Below are 13717 nucleotides of genomic sequence, written 5' to 3' on the forward strand. Positions count from 1 at the left end.
GAATGTAAAATAGGATCTAAATGGCAGTTAATGAGGCTAAATGGTCTGAAAATACAAGAGAGGCAACTCTAGGTTTATTATTACAAGGAAGAATTTCCTAATGCAAGTGCAGCCACTATGACACAGATGGCCTTAGGAACCAGTAGTGTGTTCTTTACCACCAAAGGTATTGATAGGGAATGGAAGGCTACTTATGGATAAATATAGAGGAAAACTGAATCAGGTAATAAATAACTTCTAATAATTCTAATAATTTTTGGATGATGGCACCATAGTGTTTTGGTATAGCCATAATTTCACCAAAATGGGTACTCTCTCTACCAATGCAGATCAAAGCCCTCCATATCTTCCCTTCTTATGCTATACTTGTCCATATCATTCCAGAGAGAGTCTACCTAATCTGCTGGAGACTTTTCTCTTTGTCTTTTGACATCCATGAATTGAACACTTAAGTGAAAATATCCTATTCTCTATGTTCTAGTCTCATGGTTTATGCTGTCTTCTTTTTGTCTTATTTCCAAGAATGTCCTCCCTAAAACTCTTCTTTGTCCTTTAAAATCCAATTCAAAAGCCTTCATATTTTTCACCATCTTCCTAGATATCTTTATTGGGGAATGAGTATCTCACTTGGGCCTCAATGTAGTATTTTGGTATGAACTTGATTAATGTACAGATAACTTTCTTTAAAAGTTTCATATTATAGGGTTTCTTTTCTATGCTTCTTTCTGTATTGCTTTTGCAAGGCAAGGGGGTTAAGTGACTTGTCCAAAGTCAGATAGCTAGGTAATTATTAAGTGACTGAGGTTAAATTTGAACTCAGGTCCTCCTGTCTCCAGAGTCAGTGGATAAAGCTCTATCCACTATACCATATAACTACCCCTTTTCTATGTTTCTTATTCTCCTGCCAGACTGTAAGACCTTAGCAGTCAGGGACTGCTTCTTATCTAAATGTTGCTTCCCATCCACTGCCTAGCATACTTACACAAAGATCTGTTGGGTTGAATTCTCTCAGTCGCTCTATGAGACTTAATCTCTCTTCCAATCCTATATTTCATAATTATATTATTAAGGTGACTCCCCCCTTATAAAAATGGTTGGTGATATGTTGTAGCCTATTTATGACTTCCCCATTCATCATTCTATTGTCCAGTGAATTATTTGACCTTTTTCTCCCTAGGGTTACAAATACTGATATTCTTCCAGTGATATTATATGGAATTATATGACAACAATTTTTCGATTCATCTCTAATACTGATACTAATAAATAAAGTCCAAATGAAATTGATATGTGTCTGTCTTTCTCTTAGCATCTCAGAACCATACAGCCAATTAAATATAACTAACACTTTCAGGGCTGGTCTCTGGTATAAAGGGGTTCAAATGTCCCAAGTATATTTATCATTACTAATTACCAGGTATTAAGTGTATACAAGATATTTAACCCTGAATAAGTACTATAAATAAGAGATGATATTGTTATCAACTCAGCTCTTTTGGGGGGAACCCTTTTATAGTTAGTAGGAAATTTCTAAATTAGGGAATTTTTAAATTAGAAAATGGCCTAAGAACAAAGAAATTGACTCAGTAATCTTTTTTCTTAATTCCTCTTCCAAATGTTTAGGCTATCTTGTATGGAAAGAAGATGTTGACCAAGACTGACCTTGTGGCAATTTATGGATGTGTGGCTCTCCATTCTCCTAAAAGACAGCTTCTCCCTATTGTGGAAAAAGACATTGTGACCCCAGTTCTGTATCTCTATACTTCCAGCTGTCAGGTATCAATCTTACAACAACAGAATACTTATGGGATCAAAATCAGGATTTTCCCAAGAGATGTTCAAGTATCCATGTGGGTCTTCAGTTCATAGGCATTTCTTGGAATCAAAGGAGGATTGCTTTGGCTGTGAGTCTCAATAACTCAGCCTCAAGAAAATTGTAATAAAGAACCTATGAGAACTAGGAAAAAAAATCAGAAAACACTCTATAAGAATGGTTGGAGATTTACTCAAGTTTTTCAAAACCCAAGTTTCCCTATGAAGCTATCTCAAAGATATTTGGCTCATATTGATCTAGTCTTACTCTGCTCTCAGCACTTAATGTGTATATATAAATTCCTATAGCAATGAATCTTTTCCTGACATATCTTAAATTTTGGGGGGGGTTAACATATTTTTTATCTTTTTAAAATAAATATTGTATTTGTTTTCCAATTATATGCAATAGTGGTTTCTACCTATTGTTTTTGTTATGTTTTGAATTTTACAATTTTCCCCAAAACTTCCCTTTCCTCCCCCCACCCCCCACAGAAGGCACTCTGATGATCTTTACATTTTTCCATGCTATACATCATTCAAAATTGAATGCATCAAGAGAAAAATCATATCCTTCAGTAAAAAATAAAATATAAAAGATAGTAAAATTATGTAGTACATAAGACAACTTTTTAAAAAAATTGAAGGTAATATAGTCTTTGGTCCTTGTTTAAACTCCACAATTCTTTCTCTGGATACAGATGGTATTCTCAATCATAGATACCCTAAAATTGTCCCTGATTATCACACTAATGAAATAAGTCCATTAAGGTTGATCATCACCCCCATGTTGCTGTTATGGTGTAGAATGTTTTTCTGGTTCTGCTCATCTCGATCAGCATCAGTTCATGCAAGTCTTTCCAGGCTTCTCTGAATTCATCCCTCCTGGTTTCTAATAGAACATTAGTGTTCCATAACATACTTATACCATAATTTGTGCAGCCATTCCCGTTGATGGACATTCGTTCGATTTCCAGTTCTTTGCCACCACAAACTGAGCTGCTGTGAATATTTTTGTACAAGTGATGTTTTTTACCCTTTTTTCATGATCTCTTCAGGAAACAGATGTAGTAGTAGTATTGATGGATCAAAGGGTATGCACATTTTTATTTCACTTTGGGCATAATTCCAAATTGCTCTCCAGAAAGTTTAACTTATCACTTTAATCATCCATGTCTTGTCCACCCAAGTCTACTGTAAACTCCTGAGGACAAAAACTGAATCTTACCCCTCCAAAACATAACCACAGTGCACTAATTACATTTGTGTGTTGATATTTCTGGTGCATGATAAAAAAAAGTGAAAAATATAAATATAAATATAAATATAAAAATATAATATTTATATTACTTGAAAAGTATGAAAGAAAAAAAGTTAATGTTAAATGAAATTTAGCCCTGAAGAAATCATGCTCTACCACATACAGAGAGAGAGAGAGAGAGAGAGAGAGAGAGAGAGTGAGAGAGAACGAGAAATTTCACTGTAAATTTTATGGCATCAAAAATGCTAAAGTTGGGGCAGCTTAGATGGGAAAGTAGAGAGAGCACTGGCCCTGGAGTCAGGAGGACTTGAGTTCAAATTTGACCTCAGACACTTAATAATTGCCTAGCTGTGTGACCTTGGGCTTAACCCCAATGCCTTAAATAATAAAAATAATAAATAATAAATAATAAATAATAAAAATAATAAAATGATAAAAATAATAAAAAAAGAAAGAAAAAAGAAAAATAGCTACATGATGCTGGACAAGTCACTTAACCTTAACTGTTTCCAAAAACTGTTTCCAAAAAAAAAGTCATTCCTCTACCACAGTCTACATTCCTATAGCTTTTTAAAAAAAATAAAATTTTTGTTTATTTTTTGCAGGTCAGTGGAATTAAGTGACTTGTCCAAGGCCACACAGCTAGGTAATTATTAAGTGTCTGAGATCAGATTTGAACTCGTCCTCCTGACTCCAGGGCCAGTGCTCTATCCACTCACTACCTAGATGCCCCAATTCCTACAGCTTTTTTAAAAAATAATTACTAGGGGGAGGCTAGGTGGTACAGTGGATAGAGCACATGCCCTGGAGCCCTGGAGTCAGCAGGACCTATATCCAAATTCAGACTCAAACACTTAATACTTACTAGCTGTATGATCTTGGCCGTTGCCTTCCAAAAAAACAAAACAAAACAAAAATTACTAGGGTCATCTTTTATAACAAAAAAGAGAAAAAAGAAAAAAATTTGAAGAAAACCAACCCAGCAACTAAGTCTAACTTCACATACATCATTCTATAACTATAGGCCACCACTTTTGCAAAGAAGGCCTAGAAGTACATTCTCATGTCTCTTCTTTGGGGTCATGCTTGGTCACTATAATTCTATAACTTCAGTTTTGTTTACTTTTGTTCAGTTGCCCAATTACATTAGATTTCATAAACTTCCAACTCCATTTTTCCTCCCACAGAAGAACACCCTTTATTTTCCTCCCCTTATCAGAAATAGCTTTTTAGGCCAATCATATGGTACCAAACTCCAAAAGACTCACACTTATAAACTGATTCTTATCTCTGGGGTTCTAGAATAGTTCTCAAAATTACAATTCTCTAGTTAGTTAGTCAAGGATTACTCTAAGAAGTGTACTTAGCCCCTGATTCTTTGACTTTCAAACTTCCAAATTTGAGAGGACTGAGAAAAGCCATTGATAGGATGTAAATTATTCTTCAGGGTACCCTTCAGGCAAATGAGCTAGATTCAAGAAGACTTAATTATTTCATAATCATTCATTGAATACTTGTTTTCATTTTTGACTTTTCAGATCTTGGGAGTGGCTGTTTTAAACAAAGTGAGTTTTATTTCATTGTTTTTGTTGGTCTATCTATGTTAAGATCTATTCAAAAAATCATTCAAAATTATATATCATCTTGATTTGGTTCCCAACAATAGGATCAGCTGATTAGGGATGACTCCTATTCTGGAGTCATGGAATCTGATTCTACTCTAAAAGAATGCAAGGGGTTTCAAACCTTAACATTCAGTAGAGTTTGAATTAGATTCTTCTATGTGGAAGCAAGGCAGCAAACCCAATATGTTAAAGGAATGAGTTGGATTTTCTTGGAAGAGACATGAAATATATATTTTATATTGTGTGTATATATATGTACATAGATATAAATATATATGTTATATATTTATATTCAAGAGTGTCTTATTGAACATACATGATGCTTCATTTCCTTTAGAATATGGATCTACAAATGACCTTTACAAAAAGCATCACCGAAATTTGTGTTGCCATTAGGGACACTGAAGAACTATCGAATTTTAATTTTACCAGTAAAGAAGTGCTCCTTGGACACATGCTGGTAAGTATACAAAGGTGTACTAGAAAACCTCTTAGATTTTTGTTTGTTGTAACTGCCATTTTTGTTTAATGAGTTCTGGGTTTTCCTTCTAAAAATAACAAATATAAAAAATTTTAAAAATAACACATGATACACTGATCAGCGTCAAGGGAGGAAAGGGGGAAGGGAATAAGCATTTGTTAAATGCTATGTTGCGAGGCAGCAAGGTGGCACAGTGGATAGAGCACCGGCCCTGGAGTCAGGAGGACCTGAGTTCAAATCCGGCCTCAGACATTTTATAATTAACTAGTTGTGTGGCCTTGGGCAAGCCACTTTACCCCATTTGCCTTGCAAAAACCTAAAAAACAAACAAACAAAAAATCCCCACAAATACTATGCTGCAAGCATGACTAAGAACCTTATAATTATAATCCCATTACTCAGTTCCCATTAATATCTCCTCCTTGAGGCTGCAAGGAAGCAGTACTACCTGGAAAACAGAGATGGTTGAAGTAAGAGTCAAGGGGATGAACCCACTCATAAAAAACATTCTTTATCCATTTCACCTGGTTTTTTTTGTGTTTCAGGATTTAATCAGAGAAGAACCCCTGGATTCCTTAGCTAATCCTATCCGATGGAGAGTATTAGTTGCTATTCGATGGCTAAGGTATGGAACCTACTAGTACTGCTTTTGTCCACCTTCCTCATCCCAGATCAATGGGTTTGTTTTTTAGCCTTGTCAAAAAACAACCAGAATCCCATAAATGGCATTTGCATTAGAAATTGCTTCTCTATCCAAAAGGGGAACAAATTAAATGTATAGGATAACTATTAAGAAGCAAACAGTCAGGCAGAAGAGTCAGTTTTAATAAAGTACAGAGTACAAATACACATTATGGGGTTTAATTGGGAGCAAACTTTAATCTTCTAGGTTAAAAGATGTTTGCCCTGTTCTTGTGCCTTTAGATTAGTCTCAACAACTTTTGTTTACCTAAAAAAGAAAACTACTATAACTTTTTATCATTCTTTACATTCACATATTCATTAATTACTGACAATGTATATTACATTGATTTAAGCACAGTTGGTGACACAAAACAAATAGGGATCCTTGTTGCTTAAATTATATAATCTGTTTATACAAGAAAAAATGTACAATGATGAGAAAATTATCTTCAAAGAACTATAAACTGTAACAAAAATGTGTTGAGGAATGCAGAAGGATTCAGTTGTTCTCTTCAATATCATCTGAGGTCTCTCTCCATAAACATCATCCAATTTATATATTTATTCCTTTTCTTATAACTTCCTTCCCCATCCCTACCTATAAGAAAATACATCCTTTTTCCTTTGGATCAGAGCAGTGACTCTTATAAAACCATTTTGCCTCACCTTCCTGCTTTCAGTACTTCCTCATCTAACAAGCATCCCCCTACATCTTTCTCATTTCAGCAAACTGAAACCTCAGTTACCTATAAATGACAACCTAAATATCCTCGAAGAGAGTCTTCAGAGTCTCATTCTTCTTCCTCATTTAACTCAAATCATAGAAGATGGACAGACTGATGAGGACAAAGCCCACATCCAAGTATGAAGGAAGGAGGTCTGGGATCCCAAACCAGGATAATAGTATCATAGGATTAATCCTGGAAGGGACCTTAGAAATCTTATAGTTTGGGAATTCTTATTTTTTGTGTCATCAACTCCTTTGTCAAACTGGGGAAGATTATGAACCTCTGCTCAGAATGATGTTTTTAAATTCATGAAATAAAATACATAAGATTACATTAAACTATTATCAAAATTATTTTAAAAATTCATGGACCACAGATTATGAACCTTCTATTTCTAATTCAGCCCCATTGTCTTACAAAAGAGAAAACTGAGACCAGAGAGGTTAGGTGACTTAGTAAAGTCATATGGATAGTAAACTGAAGAACTGGGATTTCAGCCCAAGTCTTCCAACTATAAGTCCAGCAGCCTAGCTTTTATAATATTCTTTAGAATTCTCTGAGAAATCATGGTAAGACAGCTCATAGACTCATTTCTGGTTTCAGTTTCTCTATGGAAGATCCATGGATGCCCTTGGGAAACTTATGAGAGTTCTGGTGTGGAATAGCCAAGACCCAGAAGAATGTCAAGAAATGTTTCATGTAAGTTGGCTCCATTGAAGTTGATGGATATTCTCTTTCAGTATGCCTTCTGACTTTCCACCCACTATGCAAAACTATGTAATTAATGAATATGTGTATGTAAAGAATGATAAAAAGTTATACTAGTTTGCTTTTTTTAGGTAAACAAAAGGTGTTGAAACTAATCTAATCTATTTCCCTTATGGTCCTCCTCTGTTCAATTCTCTTTCATCTCTTCCTATTCCATCTATTTCACAGGCTTCCCTGATTAGTAGGAAAATGAAGAAATAGCATCCTCCTCCTTTCATATTATGTCACTGCCCTTGCCACTCACTCATCTGTCCAACAAACAAATTTATTAAGCCTTTATTCTGTGCTCAACCTGATATTACTCGTTACATATAATGAATAATAAAGAGAAAGTAAACAACACAGTTCTTGTCCTCAATTCTCACTACTTAGAAGAAGACAATTCTCACTACTTAGACGAAGAGATAATACATTCATATAAAGAACAATTGCTGTCAGCCTCAACCCTCTCCCTTCAGTGATAGAAGGACAGATGATTCCTTCCACATATACAAAGAACATTAAGAATACTCAGGACTTTACAATGCTGAGCCTTTTCTGTTCACTACAGTTAGAGGACAAGGCCAGGGAAGACAGGAGAAATACAGAGACACAGACAGACACCCAGAGAAAAAGTGAAAAAGAAACAGTTCTTAGATGAAAAAAGTTAAAACTAAAATATATGTTATTTTTTTAAATTACCAATAGCTTCTGCGAATCTGGCTTACTTCATCAAAAGAATGGGAAAGAGAAAGAGCCTTACACATCTGTTCAAAGGCATTGAATAATAGTTTTGAAGTAAGTATTCTAATCTATTTTAAATGAATAAATCTGAAGAAAACATAATGAAAGGTCTGTTTTTAGAAAATGATTTTTTAAAATCTCTATCCGCAAAGGAAATAATGTCTTTACTGAACACAGGATTTCCCCAAACTCATAAGCCCAAGAATGACAAACTCAAAGTCATAATGAGATGACTCTCCCATAGACCTTAAGTGGTTTCTGCTGTGAGAGGGAACTACAAACTTCTTTTTAAGGGAAAATTTTAATCCTATTTAGTCCTTGGAGTTGGGTTGAAGTCATTTCTCCTATGTGAAGAATTTTGAGGTTATCTTTGTTCTTTCTCTATAGTCACCAGAGAGATTTAGAATTGGTCCTCTTCTTGGACTTATTGCACCTCACTGCTGTGATACCCTACCTACCATACGTCTATGGGCTGCTGATGCTGTTATTGGTCTGTTCTTTCTTAAAGGTGAGAGGAAAGACATGAAGGAACCACTTGATGAAAAAAGACTGTGCCCTTTCTTCCTTTTCAAATGTTCCTTTTCTCTTTCTCTCTTCTCATCTCCTCCTTTCTCTTCCTAACCAAGCATTCTAAATATCTATTAATATGTATTAAATATTATGACTTTCAAATTAAAGCACAGTACAGTTGGTCATATTTTCATAACTTTCTTTACTACATTGTTTTCTTTAATAGAAAATGATACTATTTTTTCAAAGGTTAAATGTATTTCAGAGGAGAATATGAAAACATTTCTTTCTCCACAGTTTTTTTTGCAAGGCAATGGGCTTAAGTGACTTTCTCAAGGTCACACAGCTAGGTATAATTATAGATAGATAGATAGATAGATAGATAGATAGATAGATAGATAGATAGATAGATAGATAGATATCCTGGAAAAACAGTTCTCAGAATGACCTTTGCCTACTTATCTAATGCTTTTGAAACAAGTCTCATATGTACCATTGTGTCCAATAGAGATTATAAGCAGAAAAAATAGCCCTAAGTCAAGATGCCAAAGTCTTGCTACAGCTGGGAAATCACATTATGAATAGTCCATCTAGCCCCATGGGTTGTTATCCTGGGATCCATGTACCTAGTTTTTGGTTTGTTTTTTTTTATTCTAATAACTATTACAATAGAAGTTGTTTCCCTTACAGTCATGTTGCTTGAGTCCAAGGTATTTTATTTTATGCATTTGAAAACATGACTCTGAGAAGGAGTCTGCTGCCAGAGTGTCCATGACACACACAAAAAAAGGTTAAGAACTCTAACTTACTCTTAACAGATTGGATTCTGATCCAGTTTTTTCCTTTGGTGATTTTAGATCTGCCCCAGGAATTAGAGAAACTCAGGCAGCTGCAGGAAGGACTGCAATCTACTAATAGGCAAATCCAGTTCTGGACTGTATCTAATATGGCTAAGGTAATTTTGGGGAAGAATGGAGCTAGAGAACTAAGGGAACAAAGTCTTCCTTAGCTCATAAGATATTTCTTTCACCTACAGTCATTTTTAAATTGGACCCCTAAGTGACCTAGAGCACAGCTTTATTAGTAATCATTCCCCAATTCCAGATGATCCATTGGTTTAAGAGGAAGCACTGGGTTGCCCACCAGCACATGCAAGCAAAATTAATTCTTTCTACAAATATTTATTATGTGCCTATTGTGTGCAGGACAAAATGCTATGGACATCAAAATAGTCTCTGACTTCAAAAGGTCTACCTATATTCTACCAAGGGAGCCAGTGAGAGGGGATTCTCTATAAAACTAAAAGACAAAAAAAACTATAAAGACAAAATAATAGAGATAAAGTAATTTTAAGAAGGAAATAATCCTAATAACTAGAATGACAATGAAAGACTTTATATATAATATAAATTCTGATCTGTGCTTTGAATAAAGTTATAGATAAAAAAGCACAGGAGCCCCTATAGTGGGCACCATCTGTACAAAGGCATAAAGGGAGAGGATGAGATATTATTTATAGGGAACAACTAGAAAATTACAAAGAAGATAAACATAAAGATTAGATGGCACCCAAGGGTTAAGGGCTATACAAAGTTGATGTACATGCCAGAACCAGTGAGCAAATAATCATGATAAACAGTAAAAAATGATAAAGTATGGAAGGTATAATACTTCCTAACTATTGAATACAAAGGAATACTTCTTTAAAAATTATTTTCAGTTCCAAATCTCTCCCTTCCCCTCCACATTATTCTCCACCCATTGAGAAAGCAAGAAAAACAAAAACCCAATATAAATATGTGTAATTCTGCAAAAATATTCCACATTAGCCATTTCCCCCCCCCTTGAAAAAAAAGGAAGAAAAAAAGAAAGAAAAATTCATTTCAAACTGCATTCTGAGTCCTATCAGCTCTCTATTTCAACTGGATAGCTTGTTTCATCAGAAGCTTTTCTGAATTTTGTGTGTGGTATGGATCAGTCACTAAACCTTTCAGAGTTGATTTTCTTTGATATTGCCATAACTGCATAATCTCTCCTGATTCTACTTAATTCACTTTACATCAATTCATGCAATTCTTCTCAGATTTTTCTGAAACTTTCATCATTACTTAAAGCTTATTGGCATTCCATCACATACCTATGACATAAATTGTTCAGCAATTCCCTAGTTGATGATGGCCCCTTAGTTTCCAACTCTTTACTACCACAAATAAAAAGAGCTGCTACAAATATTTTTGTACAATGGATCCTTTTCCTCTTTCTTTGATATTAGCAATATCACTGGTTTAAAGGGTATGTACAATTTCATACCTTTGGAGGCATAGTTTTAAATTGCATTCCAGAATGGTTAGACAATACACAGCTCCACCAATAGTGCAATAGTGCACTAATTTCCCCACATCCCCTCCATCTATAAAATTCAAGAATCAGAGCCAATGTCTCTTCCAGCTCTAAATCTATGATTCTCCTATCCTCTAGAAGGCTGCTTGGAGTTATATTGATGAATTCTTTCTCTGTCCCTACTCCTGACTTAGTGTTTAGATGCCAAGTGCTTTGAAATTGTTTTCTCATCTATAAAGCTTTCCAAGAAGTAGAACACTACACTCCTACTTGGGGAACAAGTATTCTTTAATGTCCTTTGTGCACACAATCCAACATTGTAGCTGCTTTGTCCTTGATTTGTTAATGATTATCATAAACACTGAAGTAGAGATCTAGGTGGCATAGTGGAGTCAGGAAACCCTGTATTCAAATTTTGTCTCAGGCACTAGCCCAATTAATTCATTTTTCTTAGCCTCAGGTTTCTCTGAAATGAAAATAATATCTAACTCCCAGGGTTGTTGTGAGTCCATATGAGATAAGTTGTTTTCCAAACCATAAAGAGCTGTGTAAATGCTAATACATAAGTAGAGTAAAAACCACCCCAACACTAGCCTTGATTTTTGTTATTAGATAGGGTATAACTAAAATTAATAATCTTGAGTAATCAAACCTCATATTCTAACAGGTTCTCAGTTCTCCTAAAGAAATTGTTATCTTATCTCTAGTATTGCCTATTTGAAAATGACTCCTAAAAGGTTCACAGGATTCTGCTTTCATCTGCCAAAGGCAAGAGCTTAGACTAAAGAACCCATATATCTATGCCTCCAGTCTATATGGAATATACCTTTTCCAATCTGTTACTTTTCCATTTAATTAAATTGTTTGATCTATACACAATTAAAGTCTTGAGAATAAGATTTTTCCCTCCCATTTGTGTTGATTTTTTCAAAATTATAATTTATTTTTCCTCCTCTTTATTTTATAAGAATGATACTTTTTTTTTTGCTTAATCAACTTTAAATGAAACTTGTTCTCATTGGCTTCTCCTTTACCTTCAGGCTCCACTCTTGTTTTTCTCCTGTTTCCCTATTTGAAGTATTTTTTAAAATTCCATTTACTTTTTCCTCTATTCTGGCCATTTATTTCCCTTTGTTTCCTCAGTTAAGTTGCCAAGTAAACCCCACTCCCTCTCCTCCCCTTTAACTTACTTAGTTTATTTTTTTTTAATTTTGGAGTTGTTTTCTGAAAGATAAAAAAGTATTCATTTTCTCTCATTCTCTCAATTATTTTTCTTCTCTTTCTGTCAATGCTCTCTCTCTTTTTAATTTTTTATTTTCATTATACTTATTTCTCCATTAATCTCTGAATTCTGCTTAGAATTAAAGCTACCAAGCATTTGAGTTCTTTTTGAGTTCCCTCTTCTAAACAGTCTCTTTGTTACTACCTTGTCCAGTCTAAATATGTTCTCAGACTTCAATAAATGTGAGCTTATATCTGGGATTTGGAGGCTGAAGACCTGTGCCTTGTAACCAATTATTTCTATGTACTACTGTGTTGCCTTGGATATATTACTTAACATTCCGGATCTCACTTTCCCCATCTCTAAAAAAAGGGATAGGCTAAATGACATAAAAGTTCCCTTCCAGACCTAACTCTCTGATTCTATGAAAAACTACTTAGAAAAATCTCTTGTAATTTAAAGATATCAGCCACTCCTTTCACTGCTCCTGACCCTGAGCCAGAGACCAACTACCTTGAGTCTCAGTTTTGTCAACTGTAAATGAATGTAATAATACCCCAGGGTTTTTTTTTCCATCCCTTTAATGATAAAGGAAAAACTGTGTGCAAAATAATTCTTAAACTGCATAGTAATTATGTGTGTGTGTAAATATACACATATATGTATATAATACACATAGACTTAGAAAAATAAATTAATGTTAAGGTACTAAAACAAGCAATGTAAGATTTAATCTAGGAAGAAAGCTACATTAATAACACCAATCAATCTTTCTGACTAAAATCTTAGATTATTAGCAAATATATCCCCAATGAAGAAATCCAGGGATTCCTAGAAGAATCTCTCAATGGTATGGAGAACCTCAACCCTGAGTGTTCAAAGGCAAGTGCTGTGTGGGTAGTTGCTGTCCTAAAGGAACAAGGACCTGCCTTGGAAAATGAGGTAAGCCTGAAAGCTGTTTTGGGAGAAGGGTAGGGGAGAGTGATGGTAAGAAGAGGAGGAGAGGGAGGAGGAGGAGAGTTAGAGACAGAGTCAGAAAGAGAAGCATTAGAGAAATCAACCTGGATTCAAAGTCCATCTTTTATACTTAGTAATTGTTTAATCCTGAAGAAGTCACTTCATCTGTCTGTGCCTCTCTTTCCTCTTCTGTAAAATGAGAGATTTGAACTTTAACTCCATGATCTCTTTAAGGAATAAACTTACAGTACTGCAATTTTTGCATGGGCACAAAGTTACTATATAAATTGTTCTTCCTGGTTCTGCACACTTCACTTTGTATCAGTTCATACTAGTGTTCCCAGGTTTCTTTTGAAACTATCACCTTCATTATTTCCTTTCTTTCTTTTTTTGGCAAGATAATCAGGTTAAATGACAGTAGGCAATTATTAAGTGTTTGAGGCTGGGTTTTAACTCAAGTCCTCCTGACTACAGGGCTAGTGCTCTATGCACTATACCACCTAGCTGCCCCTACCTTTATCATTTCTTACAGCACTATATATTTTCTCATATTCATATTCCATAATTCATTCAACTATTTCTCCAATCAGTGGACAACTGCTTGGT

At 34.8% G+C, this 13717-nt stretch overlaps 1 protein-coding gene across 2 annotated transcripts in view; it reads left to right on the forward strand.

Moving 5' to 3' along the window:
• Positions 1-13717, forward strand: part of MROH2B (maestro heat like repeat family member 2B) — a 91814-nt gene that overhangs the window by 53070 nt on the left and 25027 nt on the right. For both annotated transcript variants that reach the window (XM_074202546.1, XM_074202545.1), the window contains exons 21-30: positions 1624-1776; positions 4612-4638; positions 5036-5158; positions 5725-5804; positions 6590-6725; positions 7195-7290; positions 8047-8136; positions 8470-8590; positions 9450-9547; positions 12944-13096. In XM_074202546.1, coding sequence (XP_074058647.1) covers positions 1624-1776; positions 4612-4638; positions 5036-5158; positions 5725-5804; positions 6590-6725; positions 7195-7290; positions 8047-8136; positions 8470-8590; positions 9450-9547; positions 12944-13096 — 1077 coding nt within the window. The remainder of the gene's footprint in view (positions 1-1623; positions 1777-4611; positions 4639-5035; positions 5159-5724; positions 5805-6589; positions 6726-7194; positions 7291-8046; positions 8137-8469; positions 8591-9449; positions 9548-12943; positions 13097-13717) is intronic.

The sequence above is a fragment of the Macrotis lagotis genome, chromosome X (assembly GCF_037893015.1).
Source record: "Macrotis lagotis isolate mMagLag1 chromosome X, bilby.v1.9.chrom.fasta, whole genome shotgun sequence".
Classification (NCBI taxonomy): Eukaryota; Metazoa; Chordata; class Mammalia; order Peramelemorphia; family Peramelidae; genus Macrotis; species Macrotis lagotis.